At 40.7% G+C, this 26,144-nt stretch overlaps 4 protein-coding genes across 6 annotated transcripts; 1 reads left to right on the top strand and 3 right to left on the bottom strand.

Moving 5' to 3' along the window:
• Nucleotides 1–15,366: 15,366 nt before the first annotated feature.
• On the top strand, nucleotides 15,367–16,055 carry LOC106337319 (ubiquitin-40S ribosomal protein S27a-3). Its single transcript, XM_013776415.1, has one exon. The coding sequence runs from the start codon at nucleotides 15,439–15,441 to the stop codon at nucleotides 15,910–15,912; it is 474 nt and encodes a 157-aa protein (XP_013631869.1). The 5' UTR covers nucleotides 15,367–15,438; the 3' UTR covers nucleotides 15,913–16,055.
• A 192-nt stretch (nucleotides 16,056–16,247) lies between these two features.
• Nucleotides 16,248–17,909, bottom strand: LOC106340027 (SUMO-conjugating enzyme SCE1-like). The gene is made up of 5 exons (XM_013778896.1): nucleotides 17,753–17,909; nucleotides 17,578–17,661; nucleotides 16,851–17,003; nucleotides 16,646–16,759; nucleotides 16,248–16,490 (listed from the first exon to the last, which is right to left on the bottom strand). The coding sequence occupies exons 1-5, from the start codon at nucleotides 17,819–17,821 to the stop codon at nucleotides 16,428–16,430; spliced, it is 483 nt and encodes a 160-aa protein (XP_013634350.1). The 5' UTR covers nucleotides 17,822–17,909; the 3' UTR covers nucleotides 16,248–16,427.
• A 123-nt stretch (nucleotides 17,910–18,032) lies between these two features.
• LOC106339435 (probable protein phosphatase 2C 49) lies at nucleotides 18,033–20,090 on the bottom strand. 3 transcript variants are annotated; one of them, XM_013778238.1, is made up of 4 exons: nucleotides 19,792–20,090; nucleotides 19,313–19,495; nucleotides 18,993–19,228; nucleotides 18,033–18,768 (listed from the first exon to the last, which is right to left on the bottom strand). In XM_013778238.1, exons 1-4 carry the CDS (start codon nucleotides 19,948–19,950, stop codon nucleotides 18,216–18,218), a joined length of 1,131 nt encoding a protein of 376 aa, XP_013633692.1. In that variant the 5' UTR covers nucleotides 19,951–20,090; the 3' UTR covers nucleotides 18,033–18,215. The 3 variants fall into 3 exon arrangements, with proteins under 3 accessions (XP_013633692.1, XP_013633693.1, XP_013633694.1); XM_013778239.1 differs by having other exon boundaries at nucleotides 19,313–19,486; XM_013778240.1 differs by having other exon boundaries at nucleotides 19,313–19,483.
• A 1,694-nt stretch (nucleotides 20,091–21,784) lies between these two features.
• Nucleotides 21,785–25,412, bottom strand: LOC106337184 (probable boron transporter 2). The gene is made up of 12 exons (XM_013776245.1): nucleotides 24,871–25,412; nucleotides 24,708–24,790; nucleotides 24,427–24,619; nucleotides 24,209–24,347; nucleotides 23,943–24,108; nucleotides 23,624–23,790; nucleotides 23,379–23,552; nucleotides 23,211–23,306; nucleotides 23,002–23,133; nucleotides 22,603–22,922; nucleotides 22,264–22,534; nucleotides 21,785–22,183 (listed from the first exon to the last, which is right to left on the bottom strand). Exons 1-12 carry the CDS (start codon nucleotides 24,972–24,974, stop codon nucleotides 21,908–21,910), a joined length of 2,121 nt encoding a protein of 706 aa, XP_013631699.1. The 5' UTR covers nucleotides 24,975–25,412; the 3' UTR covers nucleotides 21,785–21,907.
• Between the last annotated feature and the right edge of the window lie 732 nt (nucleotides 25,413–26,144).

Below are 26,144 nucleotides of genomic sequence, written 5' to 3'. Positions count from 1 at the left end.
CATCTTCCTCACGTTGTCTTGTTTTGATTTATGTCCCTAATATACTAGACTATCTTTACAAGCAGTGCGTATTTTAGATAGTAACCATTTCAACAACTCCTAAGTCCTAACATCTACACCTTAGGTAGACATTAACCAACACAATACTCCTTTTTTTTTAAAACAACACTCATTGTTCTTGGCTTCGTCTAAACAAATGGCTAGTTGCATCTTGACTCTATTTGTTGTGGATAAATCACAATTCGACTCCTCTTTGGTTAAACAAACAAATGATTAACCAAAAAGACTTCTTCCACTTTAACTATCTTCTTCTACGTGCCTCATTGAATACTTCTTCATTGTTCTTTTACTTGTGCGGCAAGCCCCCTTGTTCCACTTCCATCTTCTCTTTGTATGTTTAATCATAGTTTCAATTCCAACAAAATTTGGAGTAGCAAACATGTCAAAAATAATATGAAGAATAAATAAATAATATATATATATATATAAGCTTTTTACCAAAAAAAAAAGAAGAAGAAAACATAAGCCACTATTAGAACTGTCATAAATTGATTAAGAAGAATGAAGATCTAGCGATGCAGCCATTGTACCATCACCAGTGTCTTCTGTTACTACTAGAGAGAGTAATCGCCATTGTTGCGTAAAAGAGAGAGCTTTTGTAAACACAGATCATAGTGAATTCCAGGTTCTGATCCTGAAGGAGATGTATGATAAATCATGATTTTAACAATATTTAACATCTTATTTAGCTCATTTTAATCATTTTAGGTTGCATTTAGGTCTTAATATTGCATTTACTAATGCATAATTGCATAAACAGGGTCTAAAGTGCACACATGAGAAGTTTGGGGCGAAATCGCAAGGTTGTTCTTACAAGTTATGGAGTTTGTGGCCGATTTAAAAGAAATCCGAAACCAAGGGACCATCCTGCAATTACACGAGGGCTAAATCGCACAGATGAAAGAATGGGGTTGATTTGAGAGGGTATGTCTGTAAATTCTAAAGCTGGGGGCCATTTTGTAAAGAATCAAAAGTTAAAGGACCAAGCTTGCAAAAAGATCAAAAGTAGCCATTGGAGCTGAATCCCAACGGCGAGTCTCGATTCGACGGGGACATGACCGCGGCGATGAAGCTGAGCACTACGTGGAGGAGGATAACACGAGATTTGGAGAAGAGGGGTGCTTGGAGGAGATCGAATCGTGGAGGTTCAGATGACGGAGCACGACGGTGTGAAGCTGATGATGAACTCGACAAAGACGAAGCGGGCGTGCAGCAGAGCACAGCGCCAGAGAGGAGCTGGAGCCCGACTGGTTGACGACACGGGCCGAGCTTGGCTGCGGTGGAGAGGAGAGACGCCGCGGACTCACACAGCGGGTTGGCAGAGACTCGAGCTTGGGAAGGAGCCCACGCAGACCACAGACGCGGGCTGAGCATGACAGCGGATTCGTGGCAGAGAGTTCCAGGGAGAACCGCAGAAGACGGACACAGATAAGTGCAGACCGCGGCGAAGAAGATGATCCAGCGGTTTGAGTCCGCGAGATGCGAAGGCCGCAGTGGACACTATTCCAAAATTGTTAACCGGTTTATTCCGGTTTGACCCGGTTTAGTATAATCAAACCAGATCGAGTTTGGCCTACCTATAAATAGATTTAGACCTAAAACTCTTAATCTTATCTCATTTTCTCTCAACACTTTGTCTAAACTTGTAAAAACTTGAATATTTTGATAATCTAAGGAAGTAATTCATCTTATATTTGTGTTTCTCTTGCTCATTAACATGATTACCCTTGATCCTTACATGGGTTTAAAGTTTCTCATAGAGATTATTGAGTAGTGACCTTGTGATTCATGAGTTAGATAGATTAGAGTGATTAAGTGAATATTTAGAATGTTTATTGTTTGATTAACATTGTTCTATGCTTGCTAAGTGTTCTATGCTTGCTAAGTGTTCTTAATGCTAGATTAGACTTGATCACTCTCATCTAGACCTTAAGCTATTTTACGCCCGGAAGGTGTTTGTTAACATGTTTGAATGAACTTAGCATTGTCTTTTACATATTTGGCCAACGGTAGTTGATGTCCGAGATGTTTAAGTGGTTAGTAGACTTGTGATTTATGCATGCTTGAATGTGTAGCCAACGAGAGTTGATGTTTGATGCATGACTAGCATAGGGATTATTATCACGGGAATGGATTAATATATTTTGAATGAGATCTAGACCTATAGACTTGTTGATTGTTTTGTTTGAACTTCATAAATTGAACCTTGATCACCTTATATCAATTATCTTTGCCCATGGATCCATCTCTAGCATTTGATTGAATTCTAGCACTTATTTCTTGATTGGATTTGAAATCACCTTGTTTATATTCCTAGGACATTAGCTTGTTACAAAATCATACATATTCTGGTTTGCTTAGATTAGGAAAGTTTGTGTATTCTTGGTGTTATAGATCTCTAGTTCCTTGTGGATTCGATCCTAAAATGCCACAATAACATACCATTCGATTGTGGTATTGTTGGCACATTAGGTTAATTGGTGTGTGCTTAAACGCGTAATCAATTTGGCGCCGTTGCCGGTTTGTCATCAGGATTTCAAGCTTTCTTGAGATTAAGCCTTATTTTCTTATCTTTGTTTTGCTTTTGTATAGTTACTAACCTTTACTTCTAGCTTTTGTTCTTTGCAGTGATGGCTTCAAGCTACTTTGAGAGGCCACAAGAAGAGGAAGACACATTTGAAGATCACATTGACGGCCAAGTCTTACTTACCATGGCTGATGTGAAGCATTGTCACTCTAGACACTTGTCTTCTCCCCTTCAGTCCATGTCCACCGGTGAAACAAACCCGAGGCCAAGGGTCCTCTACCACCCAATTCAGTCAATAACTCCAAGTAAGTGTCACTCCAACCTTGTACATATTTAGTTTTCATGTTTAATTATTTTCCTTCGATCTCTTCTTTGAGCTTACTCTTACACAAGAGACTGTGTGAAGTAAGTTTGGGGGGAGAGTCTACTATCTCACATCAGTGTTTTGTTTGTTTACTTGTCATGAGTCTCATGCATTGCATTTCATACTTATTTGCATAGAAAACCCACAAAAATTGAAAAATTTCCAAAATCACAAAAAGAAGCATTTAATTGCATCATTTGCATATTTAGGATTGAGTCTAGAAGCATCTAGATTGCATTGATGCATTGGGAGAAACCATGTAAAGAACACATGTCTAGAACTCAATTTGACATCCTAGCTAAACATATCAAGTAATTTAAGCATCTCTTGAAAAAGCTTGTAAGCTTCGAGCCTTGAAAACTCTTCTTGAAACTTGTTTGTTTGCTTGATATTGTCATTGTTCTTAAAACCAGTTCCAAACTGAACTTGGCTTGAATGAACTTAATATCTCTTGCATATGGGCGCTTGCATACTTGATCATGGATCTCATACACATTTGAGTTATCTTATTCCATTTTACCACTCTTTGTTAACCTAAATGGAACTCCATACCCTTGAACCCTAGCCATTCTTTGAGACCAAACATTGATTTGCTTGAGTGAGACCTCTTTTGATAGCTTGTCATGTGCAAAATCTTGAGAGTATTGGAGGCGACGTAGATTTGTTTTCATCTCTTGCTAGCATAAGAACTTCATTTGAGCTAGCATTTGGGATGGTGAGTGGGTTTTGTGTGTTTTAAATGTTAATATCTTGGATTTGGGGAGTGAGAAAGATGAGAAAGATGAACAAAAGAGTGTCATGAGAAAAGAAAAACCATAGAGACAAAAGAAAAGAATGACGCTCTAGATTGTGTACAAAAGAACATTCCCCCTTCAAAAAAAAAAAAGAAAAGAAAGAAAGAAAAGAGAATCAATGAGAACGTGGGAAGGGAAATGAGAAAGAGTTAGAGCTAAGTGTTGTAAAAAGTGAATAAAAATTCCTAGTTGGTTGAGTCAAAAGAAAAAAAAAGTTGTTCATTGGTGAGTGACGTGAATGGATGCTATTTTGGTTTTAGGATGAGGATGAAAAGGGTAGAGCTTGTAATCACTTAGGAAAAAGTTAGAATGATGAGAATGGATCTATGTATGCATGAATTGCTTCTAGTCTTAGATAAATTTTGCATAATGATCAAGCTCCTTGTTCTTGTGTGATAACCCCCTTGAAATGATACATTTGAACCCTCCTCTTCATTCACATTAGCCCATTTGCTTACCTAGCCAAATGATTGAGATCATGTGCCCATTTGTGAGAATTCACCTTGTGTGTGTGTGTGTGAATCAATGTGAAGACTGGTTAAAATAACTTGTTGGTTGATAAGCATTGCAACTTGTGTAGAGGAAGAGTATTGATAGACCTAGAAAAGCTAGAGTACAATAAAAGTGTTTGTTCATGCTATTTGCTATGTTTTCCTTGGGATGTCATATTGAATGCTAAAAAGTGTTTCTTTTGGTTATAAGCTCTCAATTTCAAACTTCTTCTCTTTGATTGATATTAAAAGCTTACTTGTGGACAAGTAAAGAACAAGTTTGGGGGAGTTGATAAATCATGATTTTAACAATATTTAACATCTCATTTAGCTCATTTTAATCATTCTAGGTTGCATTTAAGTCTTAATATTGCATTTACATGCATAATTGCATAAACAGGGTCTAAAGTGCACACTTGAGAAGTTTGGGGCAAAATCGCAAGGTTTTTCTTGCAAGTTATGGAGTTTGTGGACAATTTGAAAGAAATCCGAAACCAAGGGACCATCCTGCAATTACACGAGGGCTAAATCGCACAGATGAAAGATTGGAGTTGATTTGAGAGGGTGTGTCTGCAAATTCTAAAGCTGGGGGCCATTTTGTAAAGAATCAAACGTTAAAGGACCAAGCTTGCAAAAAGATCAAAAGTAGCCATTGGAGCTCACGACTTCTTTTCGCCGGATCTGAATCCCGACGGCGAGGCTCGATTCGACGGGGACATGACCGCGGCGATGAAGCTGAGCACTACTGAGACAGTGAGAAGGTGTGTGAGAGATAGATCCAAACTAGGAGTTAACCGATAACTCTAAGAATGGTGAAGCTAGCCTAGAAGGAGATTACTGAGGAAGAAGAATCACCTCGAAGGTACTAGATCCTTGATGAGATAGAGCAGAGAGTTTTAGGGATTTTGGAAATGATATTATTTCTGATGACGTTCTTCTGCTAATGCAGGGTACAAATACTAAATGACAAAAGGGCAGCTAACGGTCTAACAATGACCTGTCTCCAACAACTGGAAAGGTAAAGTAAAAACTAAGAGGAAATGAGATAAGCATGTTGCTTGGATATTCCTTTGTGATAAGGATGTCATGGGTGACTAATCCTATGACAATACTCCCTCCTTCAGATCAACCTTGTCCTCAAGGATTAAAAAGAGGATACTTGGCGGTAAAGTCTTTGTAGAACTCCCAAGTGGCCATTGCAGGTGATTCTCCTTTCCATTGAACCAGAATCCTTGTGACTGCGGTGTTACGTCGCTTAACAGTCTCTGTCTGCAGGATAGCCTCTGGTTCTTTTGAATTGCCAAGGTCCAGCCAGTACTGAGGGATTTCAGGGTCAGCGGTGGGTGGAGTTGGGCAGAGCTTGAGCTGACTGACATGGAAAGTGTCGTGTATTGCAGCCTCAGGTGGAAGTGAGAGCTTGTAAGCAACCGAACCCACACGGTCAATGACACGAAAAGGTCCATAGAAGCGAGGAGAGAGATTATGTGGAACCTTTCTGTTCTTCAATGTGTTTTGGCGGTACGGTTGAAGCTTGAGATACACATAGTCACCTATCAGGAACTCTCGAGGAGAGCGATGCGCATCAGCGTACTGCTTCATTCTGTTCTGAGCACGGAGAAGGTGGAACTTCAACATACTGATCACTTCTTCGCGTTTCTGTAAACTGCGGTCTATGATAGGGGAGGAGCTTTTGCCGGGGAGATAGGGGAGGTGTAGGGGTGGAGGTTGGCCGTAGATTATCTCGTAGGGAGTTGATCGTATAACAAAATGGAAAGTGGTGTTGTACCACCATTCAGCCAGGCTAAGCCACTTGCTCCATGAAGAGGGTGTCTCAGCGGTCATGCAGCGAAGGTAGGTTTCCAGAGTCTTGTTTGTTACCTCGGTCTGGCCGTCTGTTTGAGGGTGATAAGCTGTGGAGCGTTTAAGATCAACACCATGTACTCTGAAAAGCTCTTTCCAAACCTCACTCATGAATGTTGGGTCGCGATCACTGACTACATCCTTAGGCATCCCGTGGAGTTTAAAGATGTTGTCCAAGTATGCCTGAGCCACCGTTAGAGCAGTGTAAGGGTGGGATAGAGCAATGAAGTGAGTGTTCTTGCTGAGCCTGTCAACGACTACCAGGATACAGTGCTAGCCATGAGAGGGTGGGAGTCCTTCGATGAAGTCAAGACTGATAGATTCCCATACGCCCGCTGGAATAGGGAGAGGTTGTAGGAGGCCTGGACTAGCTGCTAAGTCATATTTATTCTTTTGGCAGACAGAGCAGTTGCGGACGTAGTTCTGAACCTCAACGTTCAGCTTTGGCCAATAAAAGAGAGATTTGATGCGGTTCAAAGTTGCATCACGACCAGAGTGACCTCCAACGGCGGAATCATGAAGCCATTTGAAGATATGCATCTTGATGGTATGATCATTTCCCACTACTAGCTTTCCTTTTCTACGTAACTCATTGCTGCAGAACGTGAACTGAGGGTGGGATGATTTGTCCCTCTGTAGGTCTGAGATTATCTTCTGGAGATGTGAGTCAGTTTCCCAGAGGAGCTTCAGAGAGTCGTAAAACCCAGTGTGAGCCTGAGAAAGGTTCATAGATAGCAGCTCAGAACCAGAGACTCGAGATAGAGCGTCAGCCACGACGTTTTCTTTCCCTTGTTTGAAGCGTATTTCGAAGCTATAACCCATTAGCTTCGATATCCACATATGTTGAAAGGGTGTTGTGATCTTCTGCTCCATAAGGTATTTGAGACTGCGTTGATCAGTGTTGATGATGAACGGTCTGTGAGCGAGATAAGCATGCCAAGACTGAACCGCATGGACAACAGCCAACAATTCTTTCTCGTAGACTGATAGGTTCTGGTGTTTCGGACCCAGGGAGCGACTGATGAAGCAGACAGGGTGAGAGTTCTGCATTAAAACCGCACCAATACCGGTGTTGGAAGCGTCTGTTTCCACCGTGAAAGTCTGATCAAAGTCAGGGAGGGCAAGCACTGGAGTATAACCTAGCGCTTTCTTCAGGTTGACGAAGGATTCAGCTGCCAGTGAAGACCAGAGGAAATTTTCTTTCTTCAAGAGGTGACTGAGAGGTTTGGCCACAGAGCTATACCCTTTGATGAAGCGTCTGTAGTACTTTGCCAGTCCCAAGAAACTCCGTAGTTGCTTCTGTGTCGTAGGGACTGGCCATTTACTGATCACTTCGATCTTTTTAGGATCGGTACTGACACCCTCTGCTGAGATGAAGTGGCCGAGGTATTCGATCCTTGTAGCTCCAAAAGTGCATTTGGAGAGCTTGAGGTATAGCTGTTGATTCTTCAGGATCATGAAGACTTCAAAGAGATGCTCCAGGTGTTCTTCCCAAGTCTTGCTGTAAACGAGGATATCGTCGAAGAAGACTAGGACAAACTTGCGGGAGACGTCTTGAAAGGCATGGTTCATGAGGCTTTGAAATGTGCAAGGAGCATTTGTCAAGCCGAAAGGCATGACAAGGTATTCAAAGTGCCCGTTGTGGGTTTTGAAGGCTGTCTTGTAAACGTCTGCTTCAGACATTCGAAGTTGATGAAAGCCGGCGCGCAGGTCAAGCTTCGTGAAGTACTTAGCTCCACCAAGTTCTTCCAGGAGGTCATCAAGCAGAGGAATAAGATACTTGTCCTTTATTGTCTTCTTATTGAGGCCTCTGTAATCCACGCAAAGTCTCCAGGTACCGTCTTTCTTCTTGACTAGTACTATAGGAGAAGCGTAGGGGCTAGAGCTATGCTGAATGATTCCTTGAGTCATCATCTCTTTGATCATCACGTCAATATTGTCTTTTTGCAGGGAAGAGTACCGATAAGGTCTCAAGTTCACCGGGTTAGAGCCCGCAAGGAGAGGAATTTGGTGATCAAAGCCTTCGCGAAAAGGTGGTAGAGATGATGGTTCCTCGAAGATGTCGGAAAAGGAATCAATGAGATACAGCAAAGCAGGGTCGTCAGCGTTGGCTGTCGCGGTTGCTGAGATGTGGGAGAAGAGTGACTCAGGGGTGAAGTTATAAACCTCAGTGTTCTCAGTAGTCACTTCTCGAATCTGTATCAGAGCGATCTGCAGCTCTTGCAACATCAGTTTGTTCAAGGTGGAACCTTTGATGAGCTTGCCACCCGTCTTGACAACACCACGTAGTACATGCTTAGTACCCAACAAGGAGAATTCCATTCTTAAGTTGAGGAAGTCCCAAAGAATGGGTCCGAGGGTGCAGAGCCATTGAACTCCCAACACAAAGTCACAGCACTCGAGAGGGACTGTGCGGATCTCAGTAGTGAAGGTTGATCCTTGAACTGACCATGTGAAATCAGAGCACTTGTATTTCGTGATGAGAGTTCCACCTGTAGCGGCTTTGACTGACATAGGTTTTGTTGACTCAAGCTTGCAACCAATATGGTTAGCAATGTTGATGTCAACAAAGTTGTGAGTGCTCCCCGGGTCAACCAGAATGTGGAGCTTTGTCTTGCCATAGTAGCCGATCATCCTCATACAGTTGTAGGATGTAGAGCCGTCTAGGGCGTTGATAGATATGACAGGTGTGTCGTCGGTTTGCGCAACAGTTTGATCAGGGGTTGCCACAACGTCATCTTGCTCACTCTCTGAGGAGCTGTCATCATCCTCACACTCCATGACGAAGATTTGGGACCGTTTGTGCTTAAGTTGATGGCCTGGTGTGAAAGTTTCATCGCAAAACATACAAAGGCCTTTGGATCTCCTGTCTTGCATCTCTTGGTAAGAGTATTTGCGAGGAGGTTTATCTGAGGCGTTACGGGGAATGAAACCGGTTTTGGTGGTCGTTGAGGCATCAGTGTTTTGTAGCAGGGGTGTGGAGTTGGGCGGTTTAGAGTAGCGTTGGTAAGGGGAAGGTGTGAAGGGGGATTTTTGTGGTTTAGTAGGGGGCGTGGAAAAGGGAGGATTCGTGTAAAGCAGCGACCTTAGCAGCACCAGAGATGGTAGTGACCTCAAACTGTCGTGTGTGAAGTGACAGGTGAGGGTTCATGTTAGCTAAAAAGATGCTAAGGGCGTGGGCCTCAGGTAGGACAAGGCGCATCCAAGCTGTCTCAAACTTGTCACGGTAGTCAACAACGGAATCAGACCCTTGTTTTAGTGCGACGAGCTCAGCAAGGGGGTCGTCGAACAACTCGCAGAAACGAGCAGAGATGGCGATAATGTAGTCAGTCCAAGAAGGAAACAAGCCAAACCTAGTGGTCATGTAGTTGGTATGCCACTGGGTTGCTTTCCCTTTGAGATGCATCGCAGCCAGTCGAACTTTGAGTTCCTGCGGTGTGCCATCAATGTCTAAGAACTGTTCGCATTTAGAAAGCCAGTCGCGGAGTTCGGTGCCGTCAAACGCCGGAAAGGAAATCTTTGAGAGGCGAGAGGTTAAGCCACCGTAGTTTTGTCGAGGAGGGTGTGAAAATGGGTCAGGGGGATCTGGGAGGTGGTGGGAGCTGTGGGTGAAAGGTGTTGGTGGTGGGTTTGGGTCGGGGTTGTTGGGGATGGGTGTCGGAGGGTGAGAGGGTCCAGGGTCCATCGGAGCTTTTCCGGTGGCTTGAATGGCGGAGATGTGGTTGAACATCATAGCTTCGAGTCGGTCGAAGCGTGAGTTCATGGAGTCGGATTGGGTTTTGACTTCAGAGGCTAAGAGGTCATGGAGAGAACGGATCTCGTCGACTTGCTCTGTCAGTGACCGTTCCTGAAGTCGGGTTTCAACCATCGTCGCGGGTCGGAGAATCGATGAGCTCTGATACCAATGAGACAGTGAGAAGGTGTGTGACAGATAGATCCAAACTAGGAGTTAACCGATAACTCTAAGAATGGTGAAGCTAGCCTAGAAGGAGATTACTAAGGTAGAAGAATCACCTTGAAGGTACTAGATCCTTGATGAGATAGAGCAGAGAGTTTTAGGGATTTTGGAAATGATATTATTTCTGATGACGTTCTTCTGCTAATGCAGGGTACAAATACTAAATGACAAAAGGGCAGCTAACGGTCTAACAATGACCTGTCTCCAACAACTGGAAAGGTAAAGTAAAAACTAAGAGGAAATGAGATAAGCATGTTGCTTGGATATTCCTTTGTGATAAGGATGTCATGGGTGACTAATCCTATGACAACTACGTGAAGGAGGATAACACGAGATTTGGAGAAGAGTGGTGCTTGGAGGAGATCGAATCGTGGAGGTTCAGATGACGGAGCAAGACGACGACCACGACGATGTGAAGCTGATGACGAACTCGACAAAGATGAAGCGGGCGTAAAGCATAGCACAGCGCCAGAGAGGAGCTGGAGCACGACTGGTTGACGACACGGGCCGAGCTTGGCTTCGGTGGAGAGGAGAGACCCCGCGGACTCACACAGCGGGTTGGTTGCGACCGCGGAAACATGGCAGAGACTCGAGCTTGGGAAGGAGCCGACGCGGACCACAGACGCGGGCTGAGCATGACAGCGGATTCATGGCAGAGAGTTCCAGGGAGAACCGCGGAAGACGGACGCGGATAAGTGCAGACCGCGGCGAAGAAGATGATCCAGCAGGTTGAGCCCGCGAGATGCGAAGGCCACAGTGGACACTATTCCAAAATTGTTGACCGGTTTATTTTGGTTTGACCCGGTTTAGTATAATCAAACCAGCTCGAGTTTGGCCTCCCTATAAATAAATTTAGACCTAAAACTCTTAATCTTATCTCATTTTTTCTCAAGACTTTGTCTAAACTTGTAAAAACTTGAATCTTTTAATAATTTAAGGAAGTACTTCATCTTATATTTGTGTTTCTCTTGCTCATTAACATGATTAGCTTTGATCCTTACATGAGTTTAAGGTTTCTCATGGAGATTAGTGAGTAGTGACCTTGTGATTCATGGGTTAGATAGATTAGGGTGATTAAGTTGATATTTAGAATGTTTATTGCTTGATTAACATTGTTCTATGCTTGCTAAGTGTTCTTAATGCTAGATTAGACTTGATCGCTCTCATCTATACCTTAAGCCATTTTACGCCTGGAAGGTGTTTGTTAAAATGTTTGAATGAACTTAGCATTGTCTTTTACATATTTGGCCAACGGCAGTTGATGTCCGAGATGTTTAAGTGGTTAGTAGACTTGTGATTTATGTATGCTTGAATGTGTTAGCCAACGGGAGTTGATGTTTGATGCATGACTAGCATAGAGATTATTATCACGGGAGTGGATTAATCTATTTTGAATGAGATCTAGACCTATAAACTTGTTGATTGTTTTGTTTGAACATCCTAAATTGAACCTTGATCACCTCCCCATGGATCCATCCTTAGCATTTGATTGAATTCTAGCACTAATTTTTTATTGGATTTGAGATCACCTTGTTTATATTCCTAGGACATTAGCTTGTTACAAAATCATACATATTCTTTTTTGCTTAGATTAGGAAAGTTTGTGTATTCGTGGTGTTATAGATCTCTAGTTCCTTGTGGATTCGATCCTAAAATGCTACAATAACATACCATTTGATTGTGGTATTGTTGGCACATTATTAGGTTAATTGGTGTGTGCTTAAATGCGTAATCAATGTACCTGGTGTTAAGGGGAACTCTAAAACGTTGCTTGTGTCATCTCTTTTCTGTTTTCTCTTTCGTTTACTTCGTTTGATCGTGATCCGGAGTCGCGACCTGCACACGAGATTTTGAGAGTTAAACCCACGAGAGTTTACAGAGAGATCGAGAGATAGCGAAGCTAAGTCGAGTTAGATTCTTTCACAAGTGGTATCAGAGCTCAGTCAAGAGTGAAGGGAACTGAAGAATCAAGGAAACTCGAAAGATTCGATTGGATCGGAAGGAACGAGGAGAAGATCGTAAAAGATCGACGCCAGATCTTGACAGAGATCATCTCAAAATCTCAGGAAGTATTTCTTTCATTTAGGAAGATTCATCGCACAAGAAATTGTTTCCATCTATAATCAGAAGTGTTGGATATTGGTATTGTTGCATTGTAGCTTGTTATTTGCAGGTAACAGGAGAGGAAATCAACAGCTACAAAGGATGGATCCAACACGAGGAAAATTTGAAATCAAGAAGTTCGATAGGAAGGGAGACTTTGGACTATGGAAGTTCAAGATTCTGGCGCAACTGGAGATACAGGGACTAACAACTGGAGATACAGGGACTACTCTCAGTCCTTGAGGAAGAAACAACGACATCAGAGACATCGAAAACCGATGATGATGTTGACGTGAAGGTAGACAAGAAGAAGGCAGATAAAGACTTACGAGTAAGAAGCCTCTTCAGTACGTGCCTCTCAGATGTGATACTGAGGAAGATCATGCACGAAACAACGGCGTTAGGAATTTGGAAAGCATTGGAACGTGACTACCAAACGAAGTCTTTACCCAATAGAATCTATCTGAAGAAGAAGTTCTCATGCTTCAAGATGGAGGAAGACAAGTCAATAGAGGAAAATGTTGACTTGTTCTTGAAGTTGGTAGCTGATCTTGCGAGCATAAAAATTGAGGTCACCGGTGAAGACCAAGCAATACAACTGCTCTCAGGCTTACCATCGGTTTATGAGCCCTTAGTTCATACATTACAGTATGGAACTGGAAAAGATACGCTCACAGTAAACGAAGTTGTGACTGCGGCTTACTCAAAGGAGGTGGAGTTGAAGCAGAAGGGCTTATTAACTAGAGGAAAGAGAACAAAAGGTCTCTATATAGAATCAAGAGGAAGATCTACAACACGGGGTGACTCATCAAGAGGAAAGCCTTGGAACAAAGGCAAAGGCAGATTTAGATCAAAGTCAAGAGGAAAGTCTACTGAAAAGTCAGATAAAGCGTTCTGGGTATGTGGAAGTGAGAGTCATTGGAAACGTGACTGTCCAGAAAGGAAGAAAGGATTTCAACAGACTAAGCAACAAGACGGAACAAACGTTGCAGCAAAATTTCCAGGGCCAACGACACTAACAGCAAGTCTAGTTGTATCTAAGGATGAATGGGTTCTAGACTCAGGATGCACATTCCACATCACACCAAGGAGAGAGGTGCTGTCAGATTTGAGGAGTTCGAGGGAACTAAAGTCATGATGGGTAACAACTCGTACTGTATGGTCCGAGGGAAAGGAAAGATCACTATAAAGAATGAAGATGAATCAGTAGTGATACTGAGCAATGTGAGATACATGCCGGAGATGGGAAGGAATCTCATCTCATACTGACAAATGGAGCAATCAGGGTGCAGATACACAGGAAAGGATTATCTAGTTGAGTTCTACAAAGGAGACAACAAGATTCTGACAGGAAAATATGCAAATGGATTATACTACCTTCAGGGAACAGTTAAAGCGACTGAAGTGAACCTCTCAGAAACAACAGTCGATCACACAAAGAAATGGCACTCGAGATTAGGACATCTGAATATTAGATCAATGGAAGCTTTGGTCAAGAAAGGATATTTGAAGAAGTCTGAAGTAGGAAGCTTGAGATTCTGTGAAGCATGTACTATGGGAAAATCACACAGACAAAATTTCCCAAAAGCCACACACACGTCAAAGGGAGTGTTAGAGTACATACACTCAGACCTTTGGGGTTCACCAAACACGGTTTTGAGCTTATCAGGGGCTCACTACTTCCTAACTCTCATTGACGATTTTTCTAAGAAGGTTTGGATTTATTTTCTCAAAGCTAAAAGTGATGTTCATCAATGTTTTGCAGAATGGAAACTACTCGTGGAGAATCAATCCGGCAAAAGGATAAAGTGTCTAAGAACAGACAACGGCTTGGAGTTCTGTAACCAGAGCATGGACAAGCTGTGCAAGGACTCAGGGATCAGAAGGCATAAGACCTGTCCCTACACTCCACAACAGAATGGAGTCTCCGAGTGTATGAACATGAGCATTATGGATAAAGTTAAATCCATGCTGCACGAGACTGGGTTAGATGAGAGCTATTGGGCAGAAGCAGCGTCAACGGCGATATACTTGATAAATAGGTCACCAAACGCTTCCATTGGTTTTGAGATTCCAGAAGTCAGATGGACAAGAAGACCTATATCATATGATCATCTAAGGAGTTTCGGGTGCATTGCTTACGTTCATCAAGTGAAAGAGAAGACTAGCTCAAGAGCAGCTAAGGGAGTGTTTATGGGATACGAAGATGGAACTAAGGGTTAACAGAGTGTGGCTTACCACGGAGGAGAAGATAGTAGTAAGTAAAGACGTGATCTTCAATGAGCAAAGTTTCTTCAAAGATCTGGAGAAGGAAAGCTCCCGTGATGAAGAACTCCCAGCCTCTAATTGCGACTCTGATCAGACTGGTGGGCTTGGGCCGTGAAACCTGAAAGACAAAAGCAGGAAGAAAGTTAGATGGGCCACGGGAATTAAGTTGAGCAAGGCCCATAAGAGTCGAGCTCTGTTATAAGAGGGAGACAAGAAACAAAGGATAAGGATGAGCGTAACAAAATTTCTTCATCCTCAAGCTAGAGAGAGTGATCGCCATTGTTGCATAAAAGAGAGAGCTTCTGTAAACACTGATCATAGTGAATTCCAGGTTCTGATCCCGAAGGAGATGTACCCGGTGTTAAGGGGAACTCTAAAACGTTGCTTGTATCATCTCTTTTCTGTTTTCTCTTTCGTTTACTTCGTTTGATCGTGATCCAGAGTCGCGACCTTGCACACGAGAGATTGAGAGTTAAATGCACGAGAGTTTACAAAGAGATCGAGAGATAGCGAAGCTAAGTTGATTTTGATTCTTTCACACTTGGTTCCAGTTGAATGAGCATCAGTTTCAGCTACTTTTGATTTGCCTTTTATCAAATTATCAAGACCGGTGGAATTCTTATCTTTCGATATCACAGCTTGATCTTTTTCATGAGAATACTGTTGTGAGAACTGTATCCTCCTCACTGTGTCCATTAAGTTACCTGCTAATGCTTATTTTGGATCGACATTCACAACTTTTTCTTTGTTTCTCTTGACCTTGAGTCCTTGAGAGCTTGACCATTCCACTTTTTACCATTTTTAATCCTAAATTACTTTACCATCATCCTCCGGCCTATAAATAGAATCAGTGAAAAGCCCAGAATCAAACCCAGTTAGTTTTATTTCTGTAAGGCTAGTTACGTAAATAAAACAGTCCTAAACCCTAGAATGTCCTCTCCTACAAAACAAACCCACTTTCTCATTTTTGTTTTGTCTCTTCGTTTCATCTATTTGTTCGCACAGCCGCAAAGATGCAGATCTTCGTGAAAACCCTAACGGGGAAGACGATCACCCTCGAGGTCGAATCCTCCGACACCATCGACAACGTCAAGGCCAAGATCCAAGACAAGGAAGGCATCCCGCCGGACCAGCAGCGGCTGATCTTCGCCGGGAAGCAGCTCGAGGACGGCAGGACCCTCGCCGACTACAACATCCAGAAGGAGTCGACGCTTCACCTCGTCCTCCGCCTCCGCGGTGGCGCGAAGAAGAGGAAGAAGAAGACGTACACCAAGCCCAAGAAGATCAAGCACAAGCACAAGAAGGTGAAGCTCGCGGTGCTCCAGTTCTACAAGGTCGATGGGTCTGGTAAGGTGCAGAGGCTGAGGAAAGAGTGTCCTAACGCCACTTGTGGGGCTGGGACGTTCATGGCGAGTCATTTCGATCGTCATTACTGTGGTAAGTGTGGGCTTACTTACGTTTACCAGAAAGAGGGTGCCGAGGCTTGATCTCTTTGTCTATCTTTAACGAATGGTTTTTGGTTTTGGTAATTTCGTTAAAGCTTATTGTAAGGAATTCGATGTTTGGACAAGTTTTGTTCTGGATTGATTAAAGTTGTTACATTTTTACTTATGTTGGTCCTTTTAATTAATCTCTGTCGTCGATTATGTTTGAATTTGATAATTGCAAAACAAATTAGAATCTAGATCATTATTTGTGAATTAGCTTGAATCTAAGATGATTTGTTGACTTCCTTCCACACGTATTCAATCGAATCTATATTCGTATTGTAATAATCACTATAGACTCTCAGACACCCTGCACAGTAGATTTTGTTCAGGTATAATGTTGAAAAGTTGTAAGTTTAATTGAATCATAACATGACTATTTCTAGAATGCGTAAGCAACAATCATTCATCTGTCTGCATGAAAATGTAATAGTAACATGTTCTTCTCAATAAGTCTAACAAAGTAGAGGAAGAAAATAATTTAGATAAACCAGACTTTGAGGCAAGGCAAGATATCAAACTACTGTTGGGTACTGTTTCGCCTGTTGTTTCACCCTTCTCTTGTATTCATTCTTATCCTGCAATCCCCACAAAAAATAAAACGTCCTTAAGTTACTTACACTACTCAGACCATGAACAATGAACAAGTAATGTTCCAAGTGGTTGTACCTTGGTGATTAAAGATAATGGGTCAACAAGTATATAAGAATCTTTATGTGAAAGCAACAAAAACCTGGACAAAGAGCTGGTATCCTTCGGTCTGAGCAGGGTCATTTGGGTTTGGTTCATCGAGCAAGTCTTGAATACCAACCAAGATTTGCTTAACAGTGATGGCTGGCCTCCATCCCTGAGGGGTTAAAGAACCTTGTAAAGCCTTTTTTTTTTTCTTTTAAAACATTAGCTCTTAAAAGAACAAAACAGTGGTGAAGAGTGGTTACATAATCTTCATTGAGGATTGAGAGGCAAACAGTTCCAGAAGGATAGACATTAGGATGAAAGAAGCCCTGAGGAAACTTGCACTTTGGAGGTTTGCTTGGGTAGTCCTCCGAGAAATTGAGTGTCAGTGGATAAAACCCACCTTCCCAGTCAGTCTGCAAACAAGGATCCATATCAAATTAACTTTACCACCACATAAGTTCAACAATATAACATACATAGGAACCACTTCCTAAAGGCAGTTTGCATCGGTAAAAATAGAACATGCGTGCAATATGTAGGCCGCAGGTGATACTTTAATCACAATTTTAGCTAGCAAAATGGTGGGAAGAAGAATGTGCAACACTGGCTAAGCAAGCATTGAACACTATGAATAAAGGGAAACCCATCAAAACATAAACCATAATAATCATGCTTTCACGGGTTAAAGTGATCAGAACAACAAACACTTTCTCACAATCACATCGACATCCCCTTGCCAGTAAAAATTCTACAAGATCCCTCATATCCAAATTAAAATAGCCAAAAACAAGTATAGTTAGGAAGTTTCAAGCTGATGGCCAAACCATTTAGAAGTGTATGCTGTAGTTATAAGACTAGCTGCAAACAAGATTCAGTTGATTTATTACTCATTACTCAAAGCAAGACTCTTTTATGAACGCAACAGTGGACAAAAACACTCTATCACCAAAACAACCAATTGACTAAAAGAGAATCAAAGAGTCTCACCCCAGATTTGCCAGGGATGATACACTGCCAAACCATTAGGTTATTTGTTCCATCTGATGAAGTCTCCGGCTTTGCAACAAAAGCCTAAACACACAGTAAGCAGATTCGATTCCAAGTAAGAGAAAACAGAATGAAGAAAAGGGCATAAAGAGGGAGAGGGAGAGTAATAACATACATGAGGATGGTTCTTACGCCACGCTTTCCTTTCCTCTGTGAGTCGACCACGTGCGATTCCTCCGGACATAACTTCGGTCTGCTTTGCTTTGCTTCGCTTCTATCGCCCAAATCGCCTAATCTAAAGAAGACTTACTGTTACCAGAACTAATCAATTAAAATTAAAATACCCTAAATATTTATACACAGAATCGATTCTTTTTATTTTATTTTTATCAACATTCTTATAATATCTTAATACGAAAATTAGTAATTTAATTAATAAAATATGAGATCAAGCATCACAGAAAACAATCAACAGCATTGTACACAAAACTGTAATCACATAGACACAAGCACACAATCATCATATATAGACATATAGTATACATTCTACAAATCTATCTCAATAGTCTCTTCTCAGCTGAATATATACAAAAGCAGCATGAGAGAGAGATTTTTCGTCATCATCAGTGTCAACAGTTTCAGCCATCCAACAGACTCCTCAAGCTACGGAAAGCCTCCGGAGTTAGGCTAAAACACCGTTTCTTCTCCAAAGGAACCACTCGTTCTCCCGTCACAAAGCTTACCACAACAGCTGTTAAGTTATCAAACGAGTTCAGCCTCAGAGCCTCCATCACAAGCTCCCTCGCGCATCTCGCTGGATCGTCATGCCGGTTTAAGCCCCGCTTCACGATGCTAACCGCTTCTTGGCTCGTCAAGACGTCCCAAATCCCGTCGCACCCCATCACAAGAAACTCGTCCTCCTCTGTTAGAGCTGTCTGCTTTATTTCGGGTTCGGAGATGAGTGGAGACTTAGAGGAGCCGTGTGGCGTGCGTTTCATGTCCCAGTCTCCGAGAGCTCGCGTTACGGATAGCTCTCCGTTTAGGTAGCCGTCTTCAAAGACACCTCCAGACTCTTCTACTCTTCTTCTCTCTAGTAGATTAATCGGTCTATGGTCGTGAGACATCTCTATCGCTCTGCCTTTTCTGCAAAGAACTGCTCTGCAGTCTCCAGCATTTGCTACCATCAAGAGTCTGCAAAGGAAAACATTTAATTCTATATATTTTAAAATAAAAACATCATTAACTATCTAACTAACCACAATTTTAACCAATAGAAAAAACACAATGCAGAATATAAACAAAAGTTATCTAACATAATTTGATGTTGAAAATTGAAAACGTCATATCAATTGAAACAAAACAAAATTTCTAAAACGTCATCTATTAAAAAAACGGAAGGAAGTAGCATAAGGTACCTTCCGAAGATAAGTGCAGCAAGAGCTGTGGTACCAGAGGAAGAACTGATGCTGCCTTCCTCAGCCAAAGCAAGATCGGCTTGAAGAAACGCATTTCTCAACGAACTCTTAACTTCTTCCACATAAACACTATTCACTTCCGATGTTTGCGGAAACTTATCATCTTCAAAGAAAAGCCTAATGGCGTTTTGTTTTACGTATGTTGCTGCTTCTGATCCTCCGTGACCATCAAAAACCTGAAAGAAAGAAAAAGAAAAAGAAAAACCAAGTCAGGTTCTGTCTTTATAAAAAAATTGTTCAAGGAAGCAATGATACGTTACCGCATAGAAAGCGCTTGGATTTGGCAATTCGGAAAGACACCCAACTTGGGAGGATAGATCATCTACGCAAATGTGTTCGTCTTCCATGAATCTCTTTGGCCCTATATCAGCGTAGCTTCCAGACCGTATGGCTGGAACATAAACCGGGACACTAGAATCGCAACCGTCCTCCTGCTTTAGACCCTAAAAAGGTTTATTAATAAATGGAACACAAGTAGTGAAGACAAGACATATTAACAAACACAATAACTACCAGAGAGTTGCGTTTAGCTTTCAAAGTCACCAGCTTTAAATTAAGTTTAAGACAGCAAGCATCTAACAACATACAGGAACCATGTCTCGTCTAAAGCTTAAGAATCTAACTATCTAAGCTACCCCCCCCATCAATTCGATTTAATTGCTAATTATTGACGATTAATTTCAGAAAGAACAAACAAAAAAAACATAATATTTAACGTGTCGGAAAGATTGATACTTACCACCGGAGAAGTCGATAAACCGCCGGGAACCGACGCCGTCGATCGTCGGATACCCAATTTAGGAGAAGAAAGTGGAGATATAACGGCGGAGGAAACTCCGTCAATATCGAGAACCACCGGTAAACTCTGTTGAAACACAACCTCTGCTTCTGCTACCATCGTAATCAATCTCACTTCCACAACAACTATAAGTTATAACCAAGATCGATTCTTTGATCACTTGTTTTGTTTCCAAAGTATATTTGACAATTTCAAAGTTCGCGTTTTTTTTTCCTCGCACAGACGAAAAATTATCTGACTCGTTTGTCTTCCTCTGTGTATCATATACGATGAACAAGACGAACTGTGGGTGACTGGGTGTAACCGGTGAGTATTTTGTACACGTGGCGGTCACGGTGGCGAATTAGAGAACGGTATTTAGTTTGTGGATTACAGTCGGCTAAGACTAAGCCCTTTGCTGGTGACACGTGTCATCATGGTGGAGTTTCGGCTTTGACGCACGTGCCCTAAAACGACGTCGGAAGTCGGAAACTTACCAACAACGACCAGAAATAACGGGGAGGTTTCTGTAGTAAGATTAAATAATGAGGGTAGTTTGGGAAATAAAGGACTTTGTCGACTATAATCTCAAAATAGATTAATCTGGACCGCCAAAATGAGCTTGCCTCCCACGCTTGCTTACAGGTTGTTCATGAATATCATCTATCTTATTATTTGACTTGTGTATAATAATGTTTCTTTTAGACTAAAAATTATCAAGACCTAACGTGTTGTTAAAATGTGAAACTTTTTTGGAAGGTTTGATATTCAATTAAAAATGTTGATCAAGAAATTTTCTTTAGCCAAAAAAAGTCTAACCAATATGAATAAACAATTAATCAAGAAAATGTTGCAGGTACTGGTACATCGTCACATTGATGATGAATGATGACGGTCAGTATTTGATGGTCCATGATTAGCTAAAAGCCTATGAATCTGATAACTGGTGAATTGCTTGGAATCCATTGGGCTCAATAGGTTTCTTTTCTCGTTTGATCATTATGGTATTGCCTTCTTAAGATTGAGATTGTAAAACAAAAGGTTGACGAAATCAATACAGAACAAAACATATAGAGTGAAATGATGATCACTAAGCAATATAAAATATCATAATTGTAGAGTTGATATATTTCTTTGATTATCATGATTTTGGTGAAGATTAGTAACCAAAACATATTTATAATAACCTACATACGATATATATGATGATTACACCACCAATCTTTTTGTAATTAGATTTGGATTTCGTTCAGTGTTGGATTTAGTTCATTGTTCAAGAACCTTTTCCCAACAATGACCAAAATCCAAATCTAATGACAGAAAGATTCTTAAGAAGAACCCTAAGATGATGAAGAAGATGAAGTTTCAACAATAGTTTTCTGTTAAATCTTTCTTCTACTTATAGTGTTTCACCGATCATTATTCTTCTGCCATTTTCTTTTTGGTAAAAATATAAAGATATTATTACCAAGATTTTAAGTTTTTGACAGTAATTACAAAGATATTCTTCTCCCACTTGATTGGTCTTCTCATCTTCTTTGTAACTGAATAACAAAATTTGTAACTATCTTCTCAACAGCTCTTTACTCTCTTTTCCTGTAACGGAAATTTGATCTGGAGGACGAATTGAGGCCACTTATCTCATCTTATAGTCGTTTTTCTTCAAAAGAACAAACATTCGTCTTATACTTTTGTCTTTCTTGTTTCAGTTACGTTTATTAGAAGTAAACCCTTGTCTTGTTTGTTATCATTTTGCAAGTGCGCACTTATTCAAACCACATAACTTTGGCTTTATAGCCACAGCCATTTCTTTTCAGCCAAAACATAAAGAGGATTGCTTTTGCTTTAGCTTTCTAACTAATCTTGCCAACCTTTATACTTCCATGTTTCCACTCGTTTCTCTACCTTTTGTGTGTGTGTTTACATGTGATTTGAAGGTTGTGTGGTCTTTAAATCTCATCAAAACAAACGTTAATTAATATGGTGCAACATAACATAACATAGCATAGCATACACTTATACAGTATATATATAAATCTCCTCTGGTTTTTTATTAAGCCTCCCATGACAATTATTCTCAATTTGCCGGTGACGACGAAGATGGGTTCAAAGGACTTGGCTTTGGACTATTTTGCCCTTTTCCGGCGAGACTAGGACTCATCATGCCACCCCTTAGTTCATTCACTCGAGGACTAAACACTTGAGACAGGTTCCTATGATAAACCGGCGTTGAAGTAGAACTAGTAACTTTAGGACTACACGTGTGCCTAAACTCTCCTCTACTTCTTGTGATCACCTCATCGAGAATCTCAGAGTCGCATGGATAAGAAGCCGTTGATCCCATCTCATCTTCCTGCAAACAATAATAAAAAAATGTTTAAATCAATTATCCAAAAAAGAAAGAAGAGAAAATGGATTTTGATTTGAACTTACCGCTACTGCGAGATTGAATGGTAAAGCAGGTGCTTCTTCATACTCTGCTGCGTCCAAGTCCTGAAGATGAGCACCTTTGAAGAATCTTGGGAGGATATATTGCCTTACTGGTATTAGAAACATGATCATTAGAGGGAACATAACTCCAGCTATTGGGATCCATGTGAGGCCAAAGCATATCAGAAGGTAAGTTGTTTGGAAGATAGTGAACATTGCTATCGTTTTGAATGGAACAGTTTCCACAAACGTCGCATGGTTGTCTTCAAGAACCCTGCAAATTTTTAAGTTACTGAGTTTTGATTCTTGAAAAGTGCAAAACAAGATGTTAAGAGACTTTACTTGAATCTTCGACTTGGTGCTGTGAAGAGAAGTAAGATTCTTTCCCAAAACTGGTTCCCTGGTAAGCTTTCAATAGCCATGAAGGCAAAGTATCCCCAGAGAACTGATGTGGGGATCATTTTGAGGATAGGCATAGCTGCAACACATCCTCCAACCATCACTGCTTGAAGCAAGTTGCTTACTCTCTGTTCTTTGACTTCAATTGGCAACAAATCATCTATTTCTTTCTCTATATCAAAGAGAGTTTCATCAACTGGAGCATCAAGATTTCCCGTGAATGTCGTCGCTTGGATTGTTGATTCTCTCAGCTCTTTTAGACCCTGTGGAAGAGATATTGTATCATCAAATTGGCCTCAAACTATATTAGTTCCACTATAACAATGAGAAAAGATCCTTTACCTGAGGCTGTTGGTAGACTAATGGAGTCTGCATTTGATTATAAGCCTCTTGCATGTTACCATACAACTGTCCTAAACTAGCATTCTGCTTAATGCTTCTCCTTGCAGTTGCAACTAGTCTGTTCCTAAGAAGCTGTGGAAATAGCAAACAACAAGGTCGTCAACTCCAGGGCCTGAAAGAGACAACAAAAGTTACAAAACCAAAGGTACCTGATACTTGAGTGTTGCTAAGCTTTTGGTATGCATTGGTGATTGAGGAATGACTCCATTTGATGGAGGGATTCCAAGTAGACCACATATCAAGGTCTGAAAATGGTGAATATATTAATAAATTTAGATTAGGAAAAGGAGAAGCTTCTAGTTTCTCCAGATTCTTACCAGAAACCCAAGAAGAAGCAGATCATAGTGGTAAGAAGATGGTTTTCTCAAATTGAATTCTTTCTGCTGAGCAAGCTGTGATGCTACACTATGGTCAAAGTAGTAAAGAACTGCAATCATTGTTGCTGGAATGAATGCTCCAATTATGTAGACTACTGGAACTTGAAGCATCTCCTGAAAATTTCATTAGGCTTTAGTCATATGTTGATGTGTGGGAGATTCAAGATAAATTAAAGAAGACACACCTTTACAACAGTCCAATTCTCATAAGCACCAGGGGACCAAGGGTTAGGGCTAAAAAGTCGCCGAGGGATTCCTTTAGGAACATCTCCTGTTGGGATGTAGGAGACACCGGTCCACACAAGAACCATGAGTGGCACACCATAGTCAGCTATTAAGCTTCTAAGCCAGCCTGTTTCAAGAATAATAATTCTTTTAAAAAAAAAAACTAAGTTTCTTCAAGAACAAGGAAGATTTGATTATTGATTGGTCAAGATCCCTAGAATAAGGAGATTCCAGTTCATGAGAGATTTAAAAATTACAGTTGACTAACTAGTTCCATACCAGTTCCATATCTCCAGGATCTAGCTTTTCTGCTTCTTAGTGCAGTTATAAGAAGACCAAAGGAGAGAACCAAAGCAAACATCCCATTAGCAAATCTCCATGAAGGTAAGAACTCCAGAAGCTTCAGATCTTCCCTCTCAGGAGATCGAAACTCATCAACTAGTCCCTGAATATATATAATCAAAAACATTAGAGACAACAAAAAAAAAGAAAGAAAAAAAAACAAAGTTGTTGGCATCTAAAGAGAATATGCAAAATATTGTTACTTTGATGGCTTCTTGCATGAAGAGCATAGCTATAAGAAGTCCAAACAACTCTCCAGCTACTCTTGTGAATCTGTTGATTATTGAACAAGCTCCACATATAGCCAGCACAAACAGAATCAACGAGGTCCACACACAAACCCTGCACAGAGTTAACTACCTTAACACCTTGTTGATCCTATAAAACATTTAACAATGAAAGTAGAAGAGAGAGAGTTTACCATCCAGACCAAGCCAAGAACAAGTTGCGTCCCAGTTCAGGTCTCCCTTTGGCAAAGTTGAACATGAATGTGTACATGATCACAGTTGGCTCTGCAACTCCGAGTATCAGCAGAGGCTGGCCTCCGATAATGGAGTGAATGATTCCGCAAATGGCTGTAGATGCCAGCGTCTGAACAGCCGTGAGAACTCCATCTGCAAACAAACACAAATAATCTTAGATAAAGACATAAAGTTCATAAAGCTCACAACTTTTTAAAAACAGAGGAAGGAGGTTCAGTACCAGTGCTTCGCTCCAGTTGTTCGCCGAATGAGATGACAGGAATCGCAGACGCGAAGAATATGTATGTGGTGGGAGCAAGAATCCTGCAAAGTTTGATATATAAAAAACAGAGTACTCTGTACTAAAGTTGGTTCATAAAAAAACAGAGTAAAAACTTTATTACCTGAAGCCAGCTTTGAATCCTCCGGTCCAGTCTTGTTTGTAGCACCTTAGCCTTCCTTTAAGATCATCCTTGATTCCTTCAAAGGGAACGAAAGTCTCTTCCATCGTGGAAGGCTTCTCTCGCTCTGTGAACTTACTCTGTTTCAAAGTTCCTCTGTTTTTTTTTTGTTAAAACACTCTCCGAGAACGAGAAGAAGATGAGATTAAAACCCAATTACGGGAATAGAGACGAAGAGTGAAGCTATTTGAAATCGAAGAAACCCATATTACAGAACATTCTCAATACAGGTTAGATGACAGAAGACAGAAATGAACAAATGAAGAACAGAGTATTAAGCGACTTGTAACAACAATGAATCTCGTTGAAGAAGAAGATTGGGAATGATTCATGGAACTAGTTTACATGATAAAGTGTTTTTGAGGGGAAGTAAAGGGGAAGCAATAATGGTGGAAAAGGGTGAGTGTATTGTGTGGATGGCAAGAAAGTGGCAAAGTTGTTTCAGCTGAGCAAATTGCGATGTACGTCTTTGGTGGCAATGAAGAAAGAAGACGAAGCATCGTTATTTACTTATTTATGCATCGTTATTTATACGTATAATAATGACGGACATTAAGTTAAGGAATTAATTGAGTTCAGAGTGATTAACGAACCGCGTGAAGCTTCGACCGTCAAAATTTTTAAAATACTTTTTATTTCAAGGTATAAATATCCTTTGTATACTAAATTACAAGTCACAAATTTTGCTGCATGTTTATTGTTCAATTTAAAAAAAAAAACTAAAATGAAAAGAAACAAAATTCTGAAACAATTAAATCGAAAAGAAAGCAAAAACTGTTTTAATGGTGTCAACTAGGGGTGGGCAAAAAAACCGAACCGAACCGAATTAAACCGAACCAACCGAACCGAAACCAATTCAAACCGAACCAAAGTCTATTTCAAATCATTCGGTTGAATATTTCCCCAACCCGAATGGTTCGGTTTGGTTCGGTTTTAAACCGAACCGAACCGAGAAACTGATGTGTTTTTATAACTATTTAAATTAAAAATATTAATAATACCAATATACTAAAATTCTAATACTAAATCACATATTTTCCATTTTTTATTGATTAACATATATTCTTCTAACCTAATATGTAATCATCAAAATATTTGCTTTAAAATATTTCATTCATTGGAGGATTTTTAATTTTAATGATGTTGTTTTTTTTACTTTAGCTAACTTTCATTTGTTTTAATTCTTTATATATACTTTTGTGACTTTTTAAAGGTTT

This window comes from Brassica oleracea, chromosome C4 (genome assembly GCF_000695525.1).
Source record: "Brassica oleracea var. oleracea cultivar TO1000 chromosome C4, BOL, whole genome shotgun sequence".
Classification (NCBI taxonomy): Eukaryota; Viridiplantae; Streptophyta; class Magnoliopsida; order Brassicales; family Brassicaceae; genus Brassica; species Brassica oleracea.
This window is presented reverse-complemented; position numbering and strand designations above follow the sequence as displayed.